Source organism: Castor canadensis, chromosome 8 (assembly GCF_047511655.1).
Source record: "Castor canadensis chromosome 8, mCasCan1.hap1v2, whole genome shotgun sequence".
Classification (NCBI taxonomy): domain Eukaryota; kingdom Metazoa; phylum Chordata; class Mammalia; order Rodentia; family Castoridae; genus Castor; species Castor canadensis.
Window position 1 is genome coordinate 146,046,170 of NC_133393.1, and position 15,966 is coordinate 146,062,135.

Consider the following 15,966-nt stretch of genomic DNA (forward strand, 5'->3'; position numbering starts at 1 on the left):
TGAATGAGAGTTTCAATTGCTCCACAACCTATTTGCTCATGGACAAATAGTCCATCTTTTTCATTTTAGCTATTCTAACAGGTGTATATTGATAGCTCATTGTGCTTTAATTTACATTTCCTTAACAACTTACAAAGTTGAACATTTTTTCCTGTGCCTACTTACCATCCATGTACCTTCTATGGTGAATTGTCTGTCCTTTTTACCTATTTTTAATTCACTTGTTTGTCTTATTGAACAGAGTCTTAAATACATTCTAAGTCTGGAGAAGTGGCTTAAGTGATAGAGTGTCTGCTTTGTAAGTCCAAAGCCCGGAGTTCAACCTCAGTCCCACCAAAAAAAAAAAAAAAAAAAAAAGAGAGAGAGAGATTAAATATATTCTAGGTACAAATCCTTTGTTGGATGAATATTTCACAAATATTTTCTCCTGGTCTCTGGCTTGCTTTTAATTAATTTTAATTAAAGTTTTGGTTTTTTTTAAACACTTTTTTATTTTTTATTTTTTGCAGTACTGGGACTTGAGCTCAGGGCCTACACCTTGAGCCACTCCACCAGACCATTTTTGTGATGGGTTTTTTCAAGATAGGGTCTCTCTCGATTTGCCTGACTGGCTTTGAACCTCAGTCCTCCTGATCTCTGCCTCCTGAGTAGCAGAATTACAGATGCTGTAATTACTGCTTGAGCCACTCCACCAAACTTTTTTTTTTCTTTTTTTTATTCATATTTGCATACAATGTTTGGGTCATTTCTCCCCCTTCCCCCACCCCCTCCCTTACCCCTCCCCGCCCCGTCCCTCTCCTTCTCCCCCCCACCCCCTCGATACCCAGCAGAAACTATTTTGCCCTTATTTCTAATTTTGTTGTAGAGAGAGTATAAGCCATAATAGGAAGGACCAAGGGTTTTTGCTGGTTGAGATAAGGATAGCTATACAGGGCGTTGACTCACATTGATTTCCTGTGCGTGTGTGTTACCTTCCAGGTTAATTCTTTTTGATCTAACCTTTTCTCTAGTTCCTGGTCCCCCTCTCCTATTGGCCTCAGTTGCTTTTAAGGTGTCTGCTTTAGTTTCTCTGCGTTGAGGGCAACAAATACGCGGCACTAGGGTTTGAACTCAGGGCCTCATGCTTGCGAGGCAGGCGCTCTTACGGCTTGAGCCACTCTGCCAGCCTGTCTTACTGCTTTGGGAGCGCTTTTATTCATCTTTTGTCCGTCGAGGGTGTGGGTCTGTCAGTGTGTCCACCTGATTTGTGGAGTCTCTTGCCATCAGAGACGTGCAGCATCTGATGTTTCTCTGTGAGGGGCTTCTCTGCCCCACTGAGTTACACCGTGCTCCACACAGGCTGCAAATACCCTCCAGGAGCCCCTGCCCTGCGAGGGGAGAGGAGGAGAGAAAAGGATGACATGGCCTTTCTAGGACACCCTCTATACGTCCCCTGCTTGAGGATACCCAGGCAAATGTCCCTATTCTCCTTACTGCCATCCAGCTGGGGCAAAACACCCCCACTACTCCCCCAGCCCAGGCTCCTCCACTTTGTTTTTCACTGTTAGAGGCTTGGGAGCCTTGGCCTCCTCCCCGCAGCCCAAGCCACTTGAGCCTCTGGGCAGAGCCTCTGGAATGCTGAGTCCCGATTTCCACATGGCCCCCTGGGCTCCTCCATGCAGCTGCGTTTCTGCTGTGTCATGCTTGGGGGGCGGGGAGACAACGGGAAGCGCGATTTTGCTGAGTCACCGGCTGCCTCCTCAGCTTCCCTCAGGGTGGGCGGTGAAAGGTCGACTTTAACCTTACTCAAGAGGAAGCGAAACTTCCAGCAAAGGACAGAAGCCTCTCGCTTTCTCATGTTCGTGCAGTTTGCAAAGCCCTGTCTCTGACGCCTCAAAACTGACAGAACCACTGTGAGCTGCTAAGGTTGTCCCACGCTTCTCAGTGGCAGGAAGCTGGCAACTCCATCTTCCCAATCGTTAGCTGGACAGAAAACTTGGAGTTAGCCCTGGCTCCTCGCTTAGGTCTTTCCTGATCTTCTGAAATTCTTGGTGGCTGTACCTTTAAAATATGCATGGATGCATACGACATCTTCACAGGCACTAGGGACACGGGCAACCTCTGCCACCATGGACCCACCCTCACCGCCCGGCTGCTAAGGACCAAATGAGGGCTGGGTGAGGCTCAGTGGAAGGGTGTGTGCTTAGTACGCATCACCTGAGCCCTGGGATCCACCCCAGTGCCTGGCTGAGAGCACCCTCAATCAGAGCGTCTCCCTGGAGTCTGCACCCATTTGTCTTCTGTGCCCTGCCTGGTTCTGGGCCTTTCCCTGCATCCCAGACCTCCTCCATGAGGACCCTGAGGGGCAATGCCAGGCATCTTGCTGGGGGAGGAGGACCCCCAGAATCCCCAGGGTCCCTGGCTGCTCTTTCCCTGCTTCCAGAAGCTGAGGATCTACCCCAAGGATGAGTATGGCGGAGGAAATAGGGGAAAATTCACTTCTTATTGCTGCCATAACAAATGACCACAGACATCAAGGCTTAAAACAGCACAAACTTATTCTCCCGGAGTCTGCAGGTCAGAAATCCTTAAATGGGTGGGCAGGGCTGCTTCCCTCTTGTAGCTCCAGGAGAAATCTATTCCTCTTCTCACCTTTTCTAGCTTCTAGAGGCCGTCTGTGTTTTGTGGCTCATGGCTTCATCCTTCATCTTGTGTGTGTGTGTGTGTGTGTGTGTGTGTGTGTGTGTGTGTGTATCTATGTGTGTGTGTGGTACTGGAGTTTGAACTCAGGACCTCATGATTGCTAGGCAGGTGCTGTACCACTTGAGCCACTCCATCAGCCCTGCATCCTCCATCTTCAAAGGCAACAGCACAGCATTTTCCAATTTTTCTGCCCACCCCCCACCTCTCTTGTCATACCAACCTGCATCTGTGGCCATCTAACTTTCCTCTTGTGAGGACCTTTTTTGATGACACTGGGCCCACTGGAATAATCCAGGACAGTCATCACGTCTTGCGATTTTCAACTTAATCTCATTTGGAAAATCCTTCTGCCATGTATTAGCAGGTCCTGGGGACCAGGATGTGAACTTTTTTTTTTGGTACTGGAGTTTGAACTCAGGGCCTACACCTTGAACTACTCCACCAGCCCTTTTCTGTGAAAGAGTTTTTCAAGATAGGGTCTCAAGAACTATTTTCCTGGGCTGAATTGAACCTTGATCTTCCTGAGCTCTGCCTCCTGAGTGGCTAGGATTACAGGTGTGAGCCACAGGAGCCTGGCAGATGTGGACATTTTTGAGGGGTCATTATTCAGTCTACCACAGCAGGAGAAAGAAGACCTTTTGGTTGTTTGGGGAAAAGGGAAGTCAGGAAGCTGAATCAGCAGGGGCAAGGGCCACAACTCAGCACAAGAGCAGAGGACAGCTCTCCCCCAGAGTTCTCTGTGTGGCCTCTGTTCTAGCCAAGTCTGGGGCTCCCAGGTACCAAGCCAGGATTGGGAGCTAGGAACCCAGGATCACTGATGGCTCTGAGTTCAGTCCCTTCCCCTTCTGGGGCCCCTACTCCCCGTGTTAAATAAGGGGTCAGATCACATGAACTTCACCTTCTGGGGTTCCTGAATTAGGAGACTGAATCTGCAGACTTATCCCTAAACTCCTGGACCCTCTATGAGAGGGATTGGGGTTTCGTGGGTTGGGAGGCTGGCTGGCTTCACACTGCCATCACTAGCTGTGTGATATAGGAAAACTATTTAACCGCTCTGTGCCTCAGTGCTTATGTGGGCAAAATGTAGATAAAAATAATGATCTACATGCCTTACTGGGCTGTTGTCAGAATCAGGGGAGCTACCATGCATAAAGGTTCTGCACACAGCAAGTGCTCAGGAAAGCTTGGATACACAGTTCAGGACAGTAGCTGGGCTCCAGGCCTGTCTGGCAGTGGTGATAATACAGCCTAACAATATTATCATTTTCCCAGAGAGAGACTTTGTAGCATTTGGCCATTCATTCATACATTCAGTATTAACTGTCTGCCTCCTGCCAGGCACAGTCCCAGGCCCCGAGGATTTACAAAACAAAGTAGACAAGGTCCCTGCCCTTCTACTTTCTATACTACCTTTCGAAAGGCCGATGGTCCCTTCCAGGACTGCCTATGGAGTGCCTGCCAGTTGGCGGTGAGAACCCCATTGGTCCTGTCTCAGCCCCATTGCTCCCAGAAAGAAGACACGCCACCTGGTTTTCAGGAAGCTTTGAAGTCTTCTTGCCAGGCTGTCTATATTCACACCTGGTGTGTCTTAACCTCTCTGCCTCAGTTTCCCTATTTGGAAAGCAAGGGTAATACCTCTTCTAACCTTGGAGAGATTGTAAGGATAAAGTGCGTTGAGGCCTGCAGGTGCTTAGAAGGGTGTCTGGCACCAGGAGTGCTCAATACTATAGCTACTGTCCTGTTGTCCTGATGTGGACACTTCACCAAGCACCCACACACTCCTGGGCACACATGGGTGGGACTCGGCCATCTCAGCCCCCCCCAGTGGGGACCCATGCTTGACAGTTCCCTCAGAGGTGGGGCACTTGCTACCTCTATTCCAAACAATATTCTTGTCATGATCAAAAGTCATCTTTTTTAGGAAAAAAAAAAAAAAAGGAAGGCAGGTGTGATGGCATATGCCTATAATTCCAGCACTCAGGAGGCTGAGGCAGAAGAATCACGAGTCAAACAAATAGAGTTGTGGCATTAGGAAGGGACTTCAGGGACCATCCAGGTCATTCATTTGCCCCCATCCTAAGCGGTCCACCACATGCAGAATTAACTGAGGACGGGGTTGGTAAGGGCCTGCTCTGCTCCAGGCTGCAGTGGTCACGGGGGACAGGAGTGAGAGCAACATGCTCTAGAAGGGCATCTCATACATCCAAGCTTTGAGGCAGTTTGTATAAATGTATAAATGCAGTCCAGGTGTGCACCCACTGCTAAGAGAATGTGGAGGAGGCAGTTGGACACTTGGATGTCAGGTCCTGCTTTACATGTGATACCACTTCATCCCCAAGCCTCAGTTTCCCCATCTGTAAAATGGGAGCCATGTACCCCACAGGATGGATGTAGGAATGAGGCATAGCAATAATACAGTCTCCAGCCCTTAGTAGGTCCTGCATGGAGGGGGAGGGGGACCAGCTCTCCTCAGGTAGGAGGGGGCTGCAGGGCCAGGGATGGGTTGTCCCAGGTGTTGCCCACCAGCCTCATGCTCTGAGAAATACTGCCTCCCAGTAATCTGGAACCTTCTAGATTCCTGGGGTGCCTGAGTCCTGTGACTGCATGGAGGGCTCTGGAAGAGACAAAATCACACCCAGAGCCCAGCAGTAGCTCAGATCTCCTAAAATAAATATTTAAACATCCTGTGGCCGGGCTTTGTTTGCAGGGTCATGTGACTGCTCCCCCTGCCCGAAGTGCTGGCCAGGAGCGGGCAGGGCACTGGCCTGAGGGGTGTTGCAACATCGGCTCAGCTGGGAGGCCACCACGTGACCTACCGGGAGGAGCATAAAAAGCCAACAGCAGCTGCTGCTCCTCAGTCACTTCTCGCCTCCTGTGCCTTCTGGCAGACGGCCGGCCACAGAGCCATCTGGAAGAGGAAAGCGCTCAGGCTGACAACAGACGGCAGAGCCACCCCAACAGAGCCCAGTCCAGCAATGGAGCCTCCGCAGAGTGAGAGGTAAGCGTGGGGTGGGATGCTCTGGGACTGGGAGGTGTGGGGCCCTGAGCCCTCTGTCCCACCTAGGAATGAGAGCTGTGTGGCCAGGGAACCTGCTTCCTGTCCTCTCCTGCCTGTGTAATTGGAGGGGGAAGAGATGATTAATTTGCCAGCCTCGTGGCATGCTGTGGGTGACACAATTGGGTGTTCCTATGATATCCAGACTTTGAAGAAGGCAACTTTTTAGGTGTTGCCTGGAGGACCTCTGCTCAGTCTGCTGGGGTGCTTGCTTCTCCTGGAGGGAGCAGAGCTCATTCACTGTGCCATCCCCTGACTAGCGGGTGGCAGAGCTGAGACTGGAATCTTGACCTCTGCCTCCAAGGTCGAGTCATTTCCTCTCCCAAGAATTAACCACTAGCAGCACCTATGGAAGGGGAAATGTTTTGGGGCTGCAGGAGAGAAGGAAGAAATGACAACTCTAGGGAGTGGAATTTGGACACATGGCACAAATACTCTCAGAATAGGACTTGCCTTTCCTTCCTTCCCTCCCTCTCTTCCTCCCTCCCTCCCTCCCTCCCCCTGTGCTGGGAATTGAACTCTGCTAGGCAAACACTTTACCACTGAGCCACACCCCTAGCCCTTTTAGTTTTATTTTGAGAGGGTCTTACTAAATTGCCCCCAGGCTGGCCTTGAACTTGTGATTCTCTTGCCTCAACCTTCCCAATAGCTGGGATCATAGGCCTGAGCCACTGTACCCACGGAACTTTTTCATTGAGTAGAGCAGAATTTCTCAGGCTGTTTGATGAGCACTTTGATGATGAGCATAACATTCTAGGAGGTCATGAGGTTTGAATCCAAAACTTTGAAAGAAATGAATTAAATACCAAGTCTAATAAACCAATTACAGCAGTGAGCTGTTGATCAGGATGCTCGCTCCAGTGGGCTCTGCTCCTCCCAGGCTAGGCTGTCCCCCCCTCCTCTGCTGGGAATGACTGGGGATGAGAATTTCCTCTTTGGTTTCAGGGACTACATTACATAGTATTTCAGTGACTGCACAGTGTTTTCAGGGCTGAAAACATGGACCAGAATGGGCAGCCGGACCTATTTCTGCAGATGCAGTGTGAGAAGGCTAGATCACTAGAAAGCGTGTGACAGGGGCACCACAGGGTCAGTATTGTGAGACATCCCCTCCCCCATAATGCCCTCATTGACACTCCTTCACTTCTGCAGCATGCCCCAGGACCTGTCTGAGGCCTTGAAGGAGGCCACCAAGGAAGTGCACGTGCAGGCTGAGAACTCTGAGTTCATGAGGAACTTTCAGAAGGGCCTGCTGACCCCAGAGGGTTTAAAGGTATGTGGACTGGCGGGGTCAACCCTGGTGGACAGTACAACAGGTATGCTCAAAGCTCAGACCAGTGGCCTAGCTGGGGAGCCAAGGGATCAGATGGCTTGTCCAAGGAAATCATTTTACTAATCTTGACTCTGAGGCTCAGAGAGCAAGAGGTGACTTACCCAAGGTCACACCTGGTCATGGCCTGTTGTATACTGTGGGTGGAGGCACTTGGGCAGCAATGCCATCTACTGAACACCTCTTCTGTATTGATCCCTTTATACACTTGTGCCTCTACCCTGATAATGAAGGGAAAACTCAGAGAGAGGTTAAGTGTTTCACAGAAGGTTACATAGCTCTAAGTATGTGGAAAAGGCAAAATTAAACAAAGATGGGTCTCATTTCAGAGTTTGTGCTCCTGACCTAATTCTTTTTGTGATACTGGGATGAAGCCCAGCCCTTGTTCCTGTTAGGCAAGTGCTCTACCACTGAATTAGAGTCTCAGCCCTTGGTTATTGAGACAGGGTCATGCTATGTAGCACAGGCTAGACTTCAACTTGCAATCCTCCTATCTCTACCTCCTGAGTGCTGGGATTACAGCTGTGTACCACCATGTTTGCCTCTCCTGACCAAATTCGAATTTGCCTGTGAAGGCAATGGATGATGTGCGTTTGGGCCCTGGCAGGACCCTTTCCTAACAGTGAGGCTGGGGTCCCTCATCTAATGTCCCAAGCCACCTTTTGGTTGTCTGTGAAATGGAATTTCAACAGCAGGACTTTCTTAAGTACATGGTGTACGCTAGGCCCTGATTTTGCTATTTCTTGGCATGGTTGTGAAATTCATGCCAATAGAATGAAAGCACTTGACAAAGAACTGAGCAGGTATGAAAACATCTTGCTGGGAAAGGTTGACCAGAGTGTGGGGGAGGGGAGGTGGATCCCATCACTCCTGATTCCCAATCCTAAACCCCACTTCCAGCAGGAAGCTTTGGTTAGGGAAGATTGAGCCTGCAGCTCCTGGGGGCCCTGGCTATATCCTGTTGGCGGTGGGTCTTTGTGGTCTGAACCCTCAGTTATTATCACAGGGTTGGGTGGTGGGGGCAGGGAGGTGACTGCTGGAATGAGCTGTCTCCAGCCACTGTAGACTTTGGATCCTGCCTGTAAGTCACAGAGCTCAAAGTGAGCATCAGCAACTGACGTAGCCCAGGTGGCGGGTACTGTCCTGGTCTCTCTGATGGAAGAGCTTGGTGCCAGGCTACATGCTGGGCAATGGCTGAAACAGCTCCCTCAACCCTCACACAGCCCTGTAGAATATGTGGTTGGGTTATATCCTGAGGCAGAGCAGAAACCAAGTCCTGGCTTGCAGAAAGACCAAACCTCAGACCATCTCCTGCCTTACGTTAGGAAGCTGAGGTCAGAGACAGCAAGCGACTCAGCCATGGTCACACAGCTGAGGCCTGGCTGAACCTGATCTGTCATACTTGAAAGCCACAGCTCTTCTGTGTTAGGCTTTCTGGCAGTCTGCCCTCTCAAGCAATGAGACTTCCAAGAATACTTACGTCTCAGGAATAACTTAGAAACCTCAACCAGCACGTCTCAAACTTTGTCCTCTTGTGAACTCAAGCCAGAGTGCTAATGTGTACGCGGGGTTTCCTGAGGCAGTGTGCCGGGCCTATTGCTCAGCTCAGCACTCAAAGGCAGCAGTGGGCCACTGGGAAGGAGACCTGCATATGGCCACCTCACCCAGAGGTCAAAGGTGGGAGGTGCCTGGCCTGCCTCCTGAGCACCTTCCGTATCGGCATAGAGCCATGGCGAAGGCAGAGTGGCTCCCCGCAGCATCATTGGGCCATCTGGTTTCTTTTTAGAAATGTGTGTCGAGGTCTCATATCCTCTCTGAGCCTTAGTATTCTGTTCTGTAAAGTGGGAACAGAATTTCCTTATAGGATTTTTATGAGAATTAAATGAGGTTACCCAGTAGGGTAAAAAAATACGTAAGACTGAGAAAGTGCATGGTTGAATTTTCCTCTTGGGAAGACCCCTGGCTGCTAGGTGGTGAGGACTGGAGGGTGGAGCCCAACAGTGGTGAAGGGGACAGAAAGTGGGGCAGAGGTCTTGAACTGAGTCTGACGCGCCGGCTCTGGTTCCAGATGGTGATGGCCTCCCTATACCACATCTACACCGCCCTGGAGGAGGAGATCGAGCGTAACAAGGGGAACCCTGTCTATGCTCCCCTCTACTTCCCAGAGGAGCTGCACCGCAAGGTTGCCCTGGAGCAGGACATGGCCTTCTGGTACGGGCCCCACTGGCAGGAGATCATCCCCTACACGCCAGCCGTGCAGCGCTATGTGGGGTGCCTCCATGAGGTGGGGCGCACCGAGCCTGAGCTGCTGGTGGCCCACGCCTACACCCGCTACTTGGGCGACCTGTCTGGGGGCCAGGTCCTCAAGAAGATTGCACAGAAGGCCCTGAACCTGCCCAGCTCCGGTGAGGGCCTCGCCTTCTTCACTTTTCCCAACATCAACAGTGCCGCCAAGTTCAAGCAGCTCTACCGTGCCCGCATGAACACTCTGGAGATGACCCCTGAGGTCAGGCGGAGGGTGATAGAAGAGGCCAAGACTGCATTCCTGCTCAACATCCAGGTGAGGGGCCAGTAGACCAGGGTGTTCCTCCTGCCTGCTCCTCCAGGCCGTATGACTGTCACTGGAGGGGGGCTGTGAGTCAGGGATAAGTTCAGGGACTCCACGACTGAGGCCCCAGTTCTGCCACTTACTAGCTGAGCAATTTTGAGTAAATCTCTTATCTCTCTGTTCCTCAGTTTCCCTTACTGCAAAACAGGAATAACAATATCACCCCATTTTAGTGTGTGAAGAAGAAGGGAGTTGGTGACGCACTGGAGGAGTGCTGGGCACAGCATAAGCTTGGTGATGTCACAGGTGATGGCCTGTGACAGCATCTAAGGCTTGATGTACTTGTGTGTAGCCAGGTTGGAGGGATGGGGTTCCCTCTGCCCTCCCACTGCTGGTGGCATCATGAAGGATGGGGTCTCATAGAAGAGACCCACCAGGCACTAGTTACAAAGCAGTGCCCCCTCTAGTCTCCCAAATCCAGTCACTTCTAGAAAACCTGTGCCTTCCAGAGAAGCGTGGCAGAAAGAAAGGGGTTTGGATGCAGAGCCCAGCTGAGGGGCTCCATTCTCACTCTGGTTAGACTTGGGCAAAGGTCTTCTTCACCTCTGGAGCTGTGAATTCCTCATTCAAAACACACCTGACAGAGGGCAAAGCTCACAGCTGCACAGTGGAGAGGAAAGCAGGCTGCAGATGCATATGCGAGGATGCACTCTTGTTTCACAACAAGCATAGTGGTGCTTGGCATAGGGACACAGGGACACGACAGGGTGTGAAGGACAATAGTGAACCCTGGATTCAGGATAGCTGTTATTGGTGGGGACGGGCGGGGGGGTGCATTAGCATTTGGGAAGAGCAGGCAAAAGACCAACTGTATCACATCTTCTCTTACAAGCAGGAGGAAAGATATATGAGTATTTAATAGTTTCTTATAATTTTGTCATTTCCAAAATATTTCATAACCAGACTTAAAACCCTGCCCTCAGATGAGGCCTAGCTGGGTGTTGCACTGACGTGTGGTATATGTCTTTTGTCTTCCAGTTGTTTGAAGAGTTGCAGGGGCTGCTGACCCAGGGCCCCAAGGACCAGAGCCTCTTGGAGGCCCCAGGGCTTCACCGGCGGGCTGGCAGCAGGGCACAAGGTGAGGGCTTCCAGGAGGGCATCTTTTCTGGGCTCCTGTCAGAGGGGACACGGCCCAGCTGCCTGTCTCCAATATTTCTTTACTCTTATGTCGTTTTAACTGAGAAGTGGGATGCAAACAAAAGGGCATGAAGTCAGCCTTCAGTGTGTGACTGTGGTCAAGCTGTGAAACTTCTCAATACCTCAGTTTCCCCACCTCAAAAATCAAAAGAGGTTGAGCTCAGTCCGGTTCATTGGCTCAGATGTGCATAGAAACCTCCTGGATGTGGACGACCTTCCACCCCTTCACTTAGACTTCATTTAGGCCAGAGTAAGTTAAGGATTTAGGGACCTGCTTCCAGCTGCTGACCCACCAGGGATGCTGGGAAGACACTTAACACCTGGGTCCTGTGTATCAGTCCCTTCCTCCTGCACCTCACAGCTGTAGAGGCTGCAGTTGTAATGGGAACATCGGAGACTTCCAAAAAAGGGCTCCACAAAATGAGCCTGTCACCCACGTGAGGGAGTGTGGCCCTGGGAGTGGCTGGCAGCAGAGAGGACTTACTTAGTCTCCTATAGGACAGGTCTTTGAGGCTGTCTCTCCCAGTGTCACCCTAACTCACCAGGCCTGTGGCTCTCCCACGTGTGCCAGGACCTCACAGACCCCACTCACTGACAGTCTGGAGGGTTGGAATGTGGCCATTTGGGTGGAATAGCCATCTGCTGGGGTGAGGGGACCTTGCCCTGGGGTAGCAGTTTTCAAACCCTCTTAAGGGAGTCTGTAGAGTCAACATTATTGTTAAGCCACTGTTTACTGATACTTCTGTAGAGTATTTTTAGTGGTACTGGGGTTTGAAGTCAGGGTTTTGTGCTCACAAGGCAGGGGCTCCACCCTTGAGCCATGCCCCCTGTCCCTTTTTGCTCTGGTTATTTTGAGGATAGGGTCTCAATTCTTGGACCTCGAGCCCCTTTTACACTTCCTACCATGGCTGGGATGACAAGCATATACCCATGCTCAGCTTTCTCTGTTGAGATGGGGTCTTGAAAACTTTTTTCTTGGGTCAGCCTGGAATCTCGATCCTCCCCATCTCAGCCTCCTACATAGCTGGGATGGCAGGTATGCATCACCGGTTTGCTGCTTTGAAGACTGATTTTCTCATGTTGGCGTTTTCCAAACCCCTCAAATATCTGATCGCTGACAGATACATGCCTGGGTGTCTTGTGTGCAATCAGTTTCTCAGTTTGGTGGCCTGGGGCCAGGGCTTGTAGCCTATAAATGATGGTGTGTGTGTGGTGGGGGTGGGGGAGATGAATTTGAATTCTGACCCCAGAAGTTCCACTTTTTAGCTCCTGTCCTGTTCCCCACCCTTAGGAAGTGTATTGGAGTCTGAGGTAATTCTCAGCTCAGACCTACTGAACAGCAAAGCTTAAGGGGAGGGCCTTCCTGACAGGCAGAAGTCTGAAAAACATGCCAGGGCCCAGGAGCTCCCTCATTCAGTGGTTGGGCTGAGTATGGAAGAACAGACTTGGGCAGGTGGTGTGCTCCCCATCTCTGAAGGGATTCAAGCAGTGGCTAAGAGAGACACCTGTCTGTACTCTGACAGAATGATGGCCTTAAGCAGGAACTGTACAAGAGACGCCCAGGCCTCTCTGTTTGTCTGTGATGTCAGATGTCCCACGCCACCTGCCTGGGGTTCACCTTACCTGCTCTTTTCTTTCAGACCCCACTCCTGTGGAGGCTCCCAGAGGGAAGACTCAGCTTAGCAGCTTCTCCCAGGCTCCACTCATTCGATGGGTCCTCACTCTCAGCTTTCTGGTGGCAACGGTGGCCATGGGGCTTTATGCCATATGAAGAAAAGTGTGTTGGTCCCCAGGGGCCATGAACTCTGTCCAATGAAGGGCCTTCTCTCTGGAGAGGTGGAATCTCTTGCCTGACTCTCTTATCTTGGGTACGGGAAGCTGTTGGAACTCCCACCCTTCTCCCCATGACCCTCTCTCTCTGGAATAGAGGGGGTGTCTATGGCATGACTCCCCACCAGTAGCACTTCCAGCCAGTGGCCTGAACTTCAGAACTAAGCAGCCCAGTTCCTGTAGCAGAGCCCAGAAGACATGATCAGAAGCAACAGCTGCCCTGGGTCCTGGTATTCATGTTGGCATGACGATGACCGCTTTCCCATGGGTCATGGCCATTTTTACATCAGAGTGCAGAGATGTTGTGTCTTGTATTTCTTACATCCACTCTTTGTTCCTGGTTCCGCCTGAACTGTGTGGTATTATTATTATTATTATTATTATTCTGTTTTTATAACAGGGTATGGATGTCATTTTTGGGGGGGGGGTGAGAAGGGAGGTGTTTAACAGGACCATGGTCTTGGTCTCCAACTTTCCTCTGAAATAATAAATGGCATTGTCTGAAAGCAACTCTGAGTGTTTCCATGGGCTCTGTTGTCACAGGGGAGCAAACTGCCTTTTCCCTCACTTTTCTCCTGAATGCTGGTGGGTGGCAAAGATGGCCTTGGTAGAAGGTGGTTTGGTTTGGGAGGTGAGCTTTAAACAGTTGAGCAAATCGTTGTGTTGAAACCTTGTTTGATGCGAAACTCACCTTTGCTGAAGTTGGGGGCTGCCCAGTTAGGCTGACGTGAACAGCCTCTGGGGTACAACTAATTATACTCTGAATAGTGACTCCTAGGGACTGGCAGCAATCCCTGGGTTCAAATTTCTGCCACTCCACTTTGAGGTTAGTTACTTACTGTCTCTGGGACACAGTTTTATCCCTGTAACATAAACAGCCATGTCTGCTTCACCTGCCTGTCTTGAGAACCAAATGTCAACACCTAACACCATTAGCTCCTGTGCAGGGAGATCAGAGTCTTCTGATTTTTTTACTGTGGTAGTTGCCTCACCTGTCACCCCTAGATTAATTCTCACAGCTAACTGGACCCCTATCTGAGGCTCAGGAAGGATTTGAACCAGATCCAAGTTCTGCAACCTAGGTTCTTTCACTGCCCTAAGTTGTGAAAGTCCCCAAAATACTCAACATACAGCTTCTCAACCTATAAAGTAAAAACTCTTAGCTGAAGCTGGACTGGCAGAGTATCTGAGGCCTGGGAGTCAGGAGAGCTTTGTCCTTCATTCTGGGTTTGTCACTATGACTGGAACCTTTTTTTTTTTTTTTTTTGTGGCACTGGGGTTTGAACTCAGGTCCCACTCTTGCTAGGCTGGTGCTCTACCAATTGAGTCACTCTGTCAGCCCTTTTTTGTGTTGGGTATTTTGGAGATAGAATCTTGTGAACTATTTTGCCAAGGCTGGCCTTGAACCGTGATCCTCCTGATCTCTGCCTCCCAAGTATCTAGGATTATAAGCATGGGCCACTGGCACTTAAGTCTGGAAACTTGAGCAAGTCACTTCAAATCTCACTTTGTTCATTGGAAAACTGAGAACCTGCCTCCCATAGCTGATGGAAGGAGCCAGTGGTATCTAAGCACCACTCTGCATGGCAGCATCTGAGTTCCCTGGAAACACTAAAGCACAGAGCCTAGAGCTCTGCATTGAGCGGTCCCATTCTGGAGACCTGGGATGGAACTCCAGGGTCACCCAGCAGTCATAAAGGTGCTGAGATTCCAGTGTGCAACCAAAACCAACAGCCATTCTATGATATGTGTATAATTATGAGATTATATGCACATATGCAGAGTGTAGGGATCAGACAGCAGCTGGAGCTGACCCCTCAGTTCCCTTGTCTGTGAAAAGGACAAGACATTCATTATTGTGACAGCAAGGAAGGATGGGGCGGCAAGAGAAATCGTCTTGGATTATGCAAAAAGGAGAATAGCTGAATAATTTCTATCAAATGTCAAAGATAAACAAACCCAGATGCTAGTTAAAATTATAAGAACAGATTTTAGTCAATAATAACTATTAAAATTCAGCGTGACGTGAACTTCAATTTGTACACAAGTGAATGGGAAGTTTTTGTTTTTTTGAGGAATTTTTTTTTTTTTTTTTTTGGTGGTACTGGGGCTTGAACTCAGGGCCTCATGCTTGCTAGGCGGCACTCTACCTATTCCAGTCCCTAGTTTTTGTTTTTCAAAATGGTATTTTGCTATGTTGCCCAAACTGGTGTGAATTCTGGCCTCAAGGGATACTCCTGCCTTGGTCTCCAGCCGCTGGGACTACAGACCAGTACCACCATACCTGACCGGGCATTTCTAAAAGAGAGGTTGAGGGAATACAAAGGGGGCTGAGTACAGTTAGGGAAATGAAAAATTACAAAGGGCTACTCAGTTTACTTTTATTGTTATTTTTCATTTATTTATTATTTTGGGTCTACTGGAGTTTGAACTCAGGCCCTCATGCTTGCTAGGTAGGCACTCTTCCACTTGAGCCACACTCCCAATAAATGGCTACTCAGCATAAATGTCATGAGGCCAGTTGCCATGAGGCAATGACCTCAATTAGGTTTCTATCCTCCCACAGAGGCAGGAGACAGGGGTTCTACCCTCAGGTGCGGGGTAGAACAAACAGTGAAAATGTTTCTGTCAGCCTTGACTTTTCTCAGGCTGACAAGGGTCATATTTGAGATGTGGTCTTGAGCCATTAGAAATACTAGTGGTCATTCAAGCCTTTATTTTTATTCATTTATTTTGCAGTGCTGCAGACGGAACCCAGCATGTTCTAAGTCTGTAAAGATCAAGGCTGAGGCTTAGTAAAGAGGGCTCAGAGGAACCTGGGTAGTTTGTCGAAGAGAGAAACTTCCTTATCATACCACAGAAAACTAAGAAGCCATTAAAGTAGAATGAGCTAAATCTGTATCTCTTAGCACAGAGGGATGTCCGTGGAGTATTATTGAGAAAACTAAGTTTTTCTTCAGCACTGGGGGGATTGAACCCAAGGCGTTGGGCACTGGGCAAGTACAGCTACCACTGAGTCCCTGAGCTTTTGCTTTTTGTGAGTCAGGGCCTGTGTAGCCCAGGCTGGCCTCCAATTTACTGTCCTCCTGTCTCAGCCTCCTGGAGGGCTGGGTATTACAGATGAGTACCACTATGCTGGCTTCATTTTATTTTTTTCCTGCACTGAGGTTTGAACTCGGGGCCTTACAGTTGGTAGGCAGGTCCTCTTACTACTGGAGTCACTCTGCCAGCTCTTTTTTGTGATGGGTGTTTTCAAGATAAGGTCTCCCTCAACTTCTACCCAACCTATTTGCCCAGGCTGGCTTTGAACCATGATCCTCCTGA

The 15,966-nt window shown here is 49.8% G+C and overlaps 1 protein-coding gene across 1 annotated transcript; it reads left to right on the forward strand.

Annotated features, from left to right (window-relative positions):
• The first annotated feature begins 5,520 nt into the window (after window positions 1-5,520).
• On the forward strand, window positions 5,521-13,152 carry Hmox1 (heme oxygenase 1). Its single transcript, XM_020173925.2, has 5 exons — window positions 5,521-5,680; window positions 6,890-7,010; window positions 9,136-9,627; window positions 10,654-10,753; window positions 12,453-13,152. Exons 1-5 carry the CDS (start codon window positions 5,658-5,660, stop codon window positions 12,581-12,583), a joined length of 867 nt encoding a protein of 288 aa, XP_020029514.2. The 5' UTR covers window positions 5,521-5,657; the 3' UTR covers window positions 12,584-13,152.
• The last annotated feature ends 2,814 nt before the right edge of the window (window positions 13,153-15,966 follow it).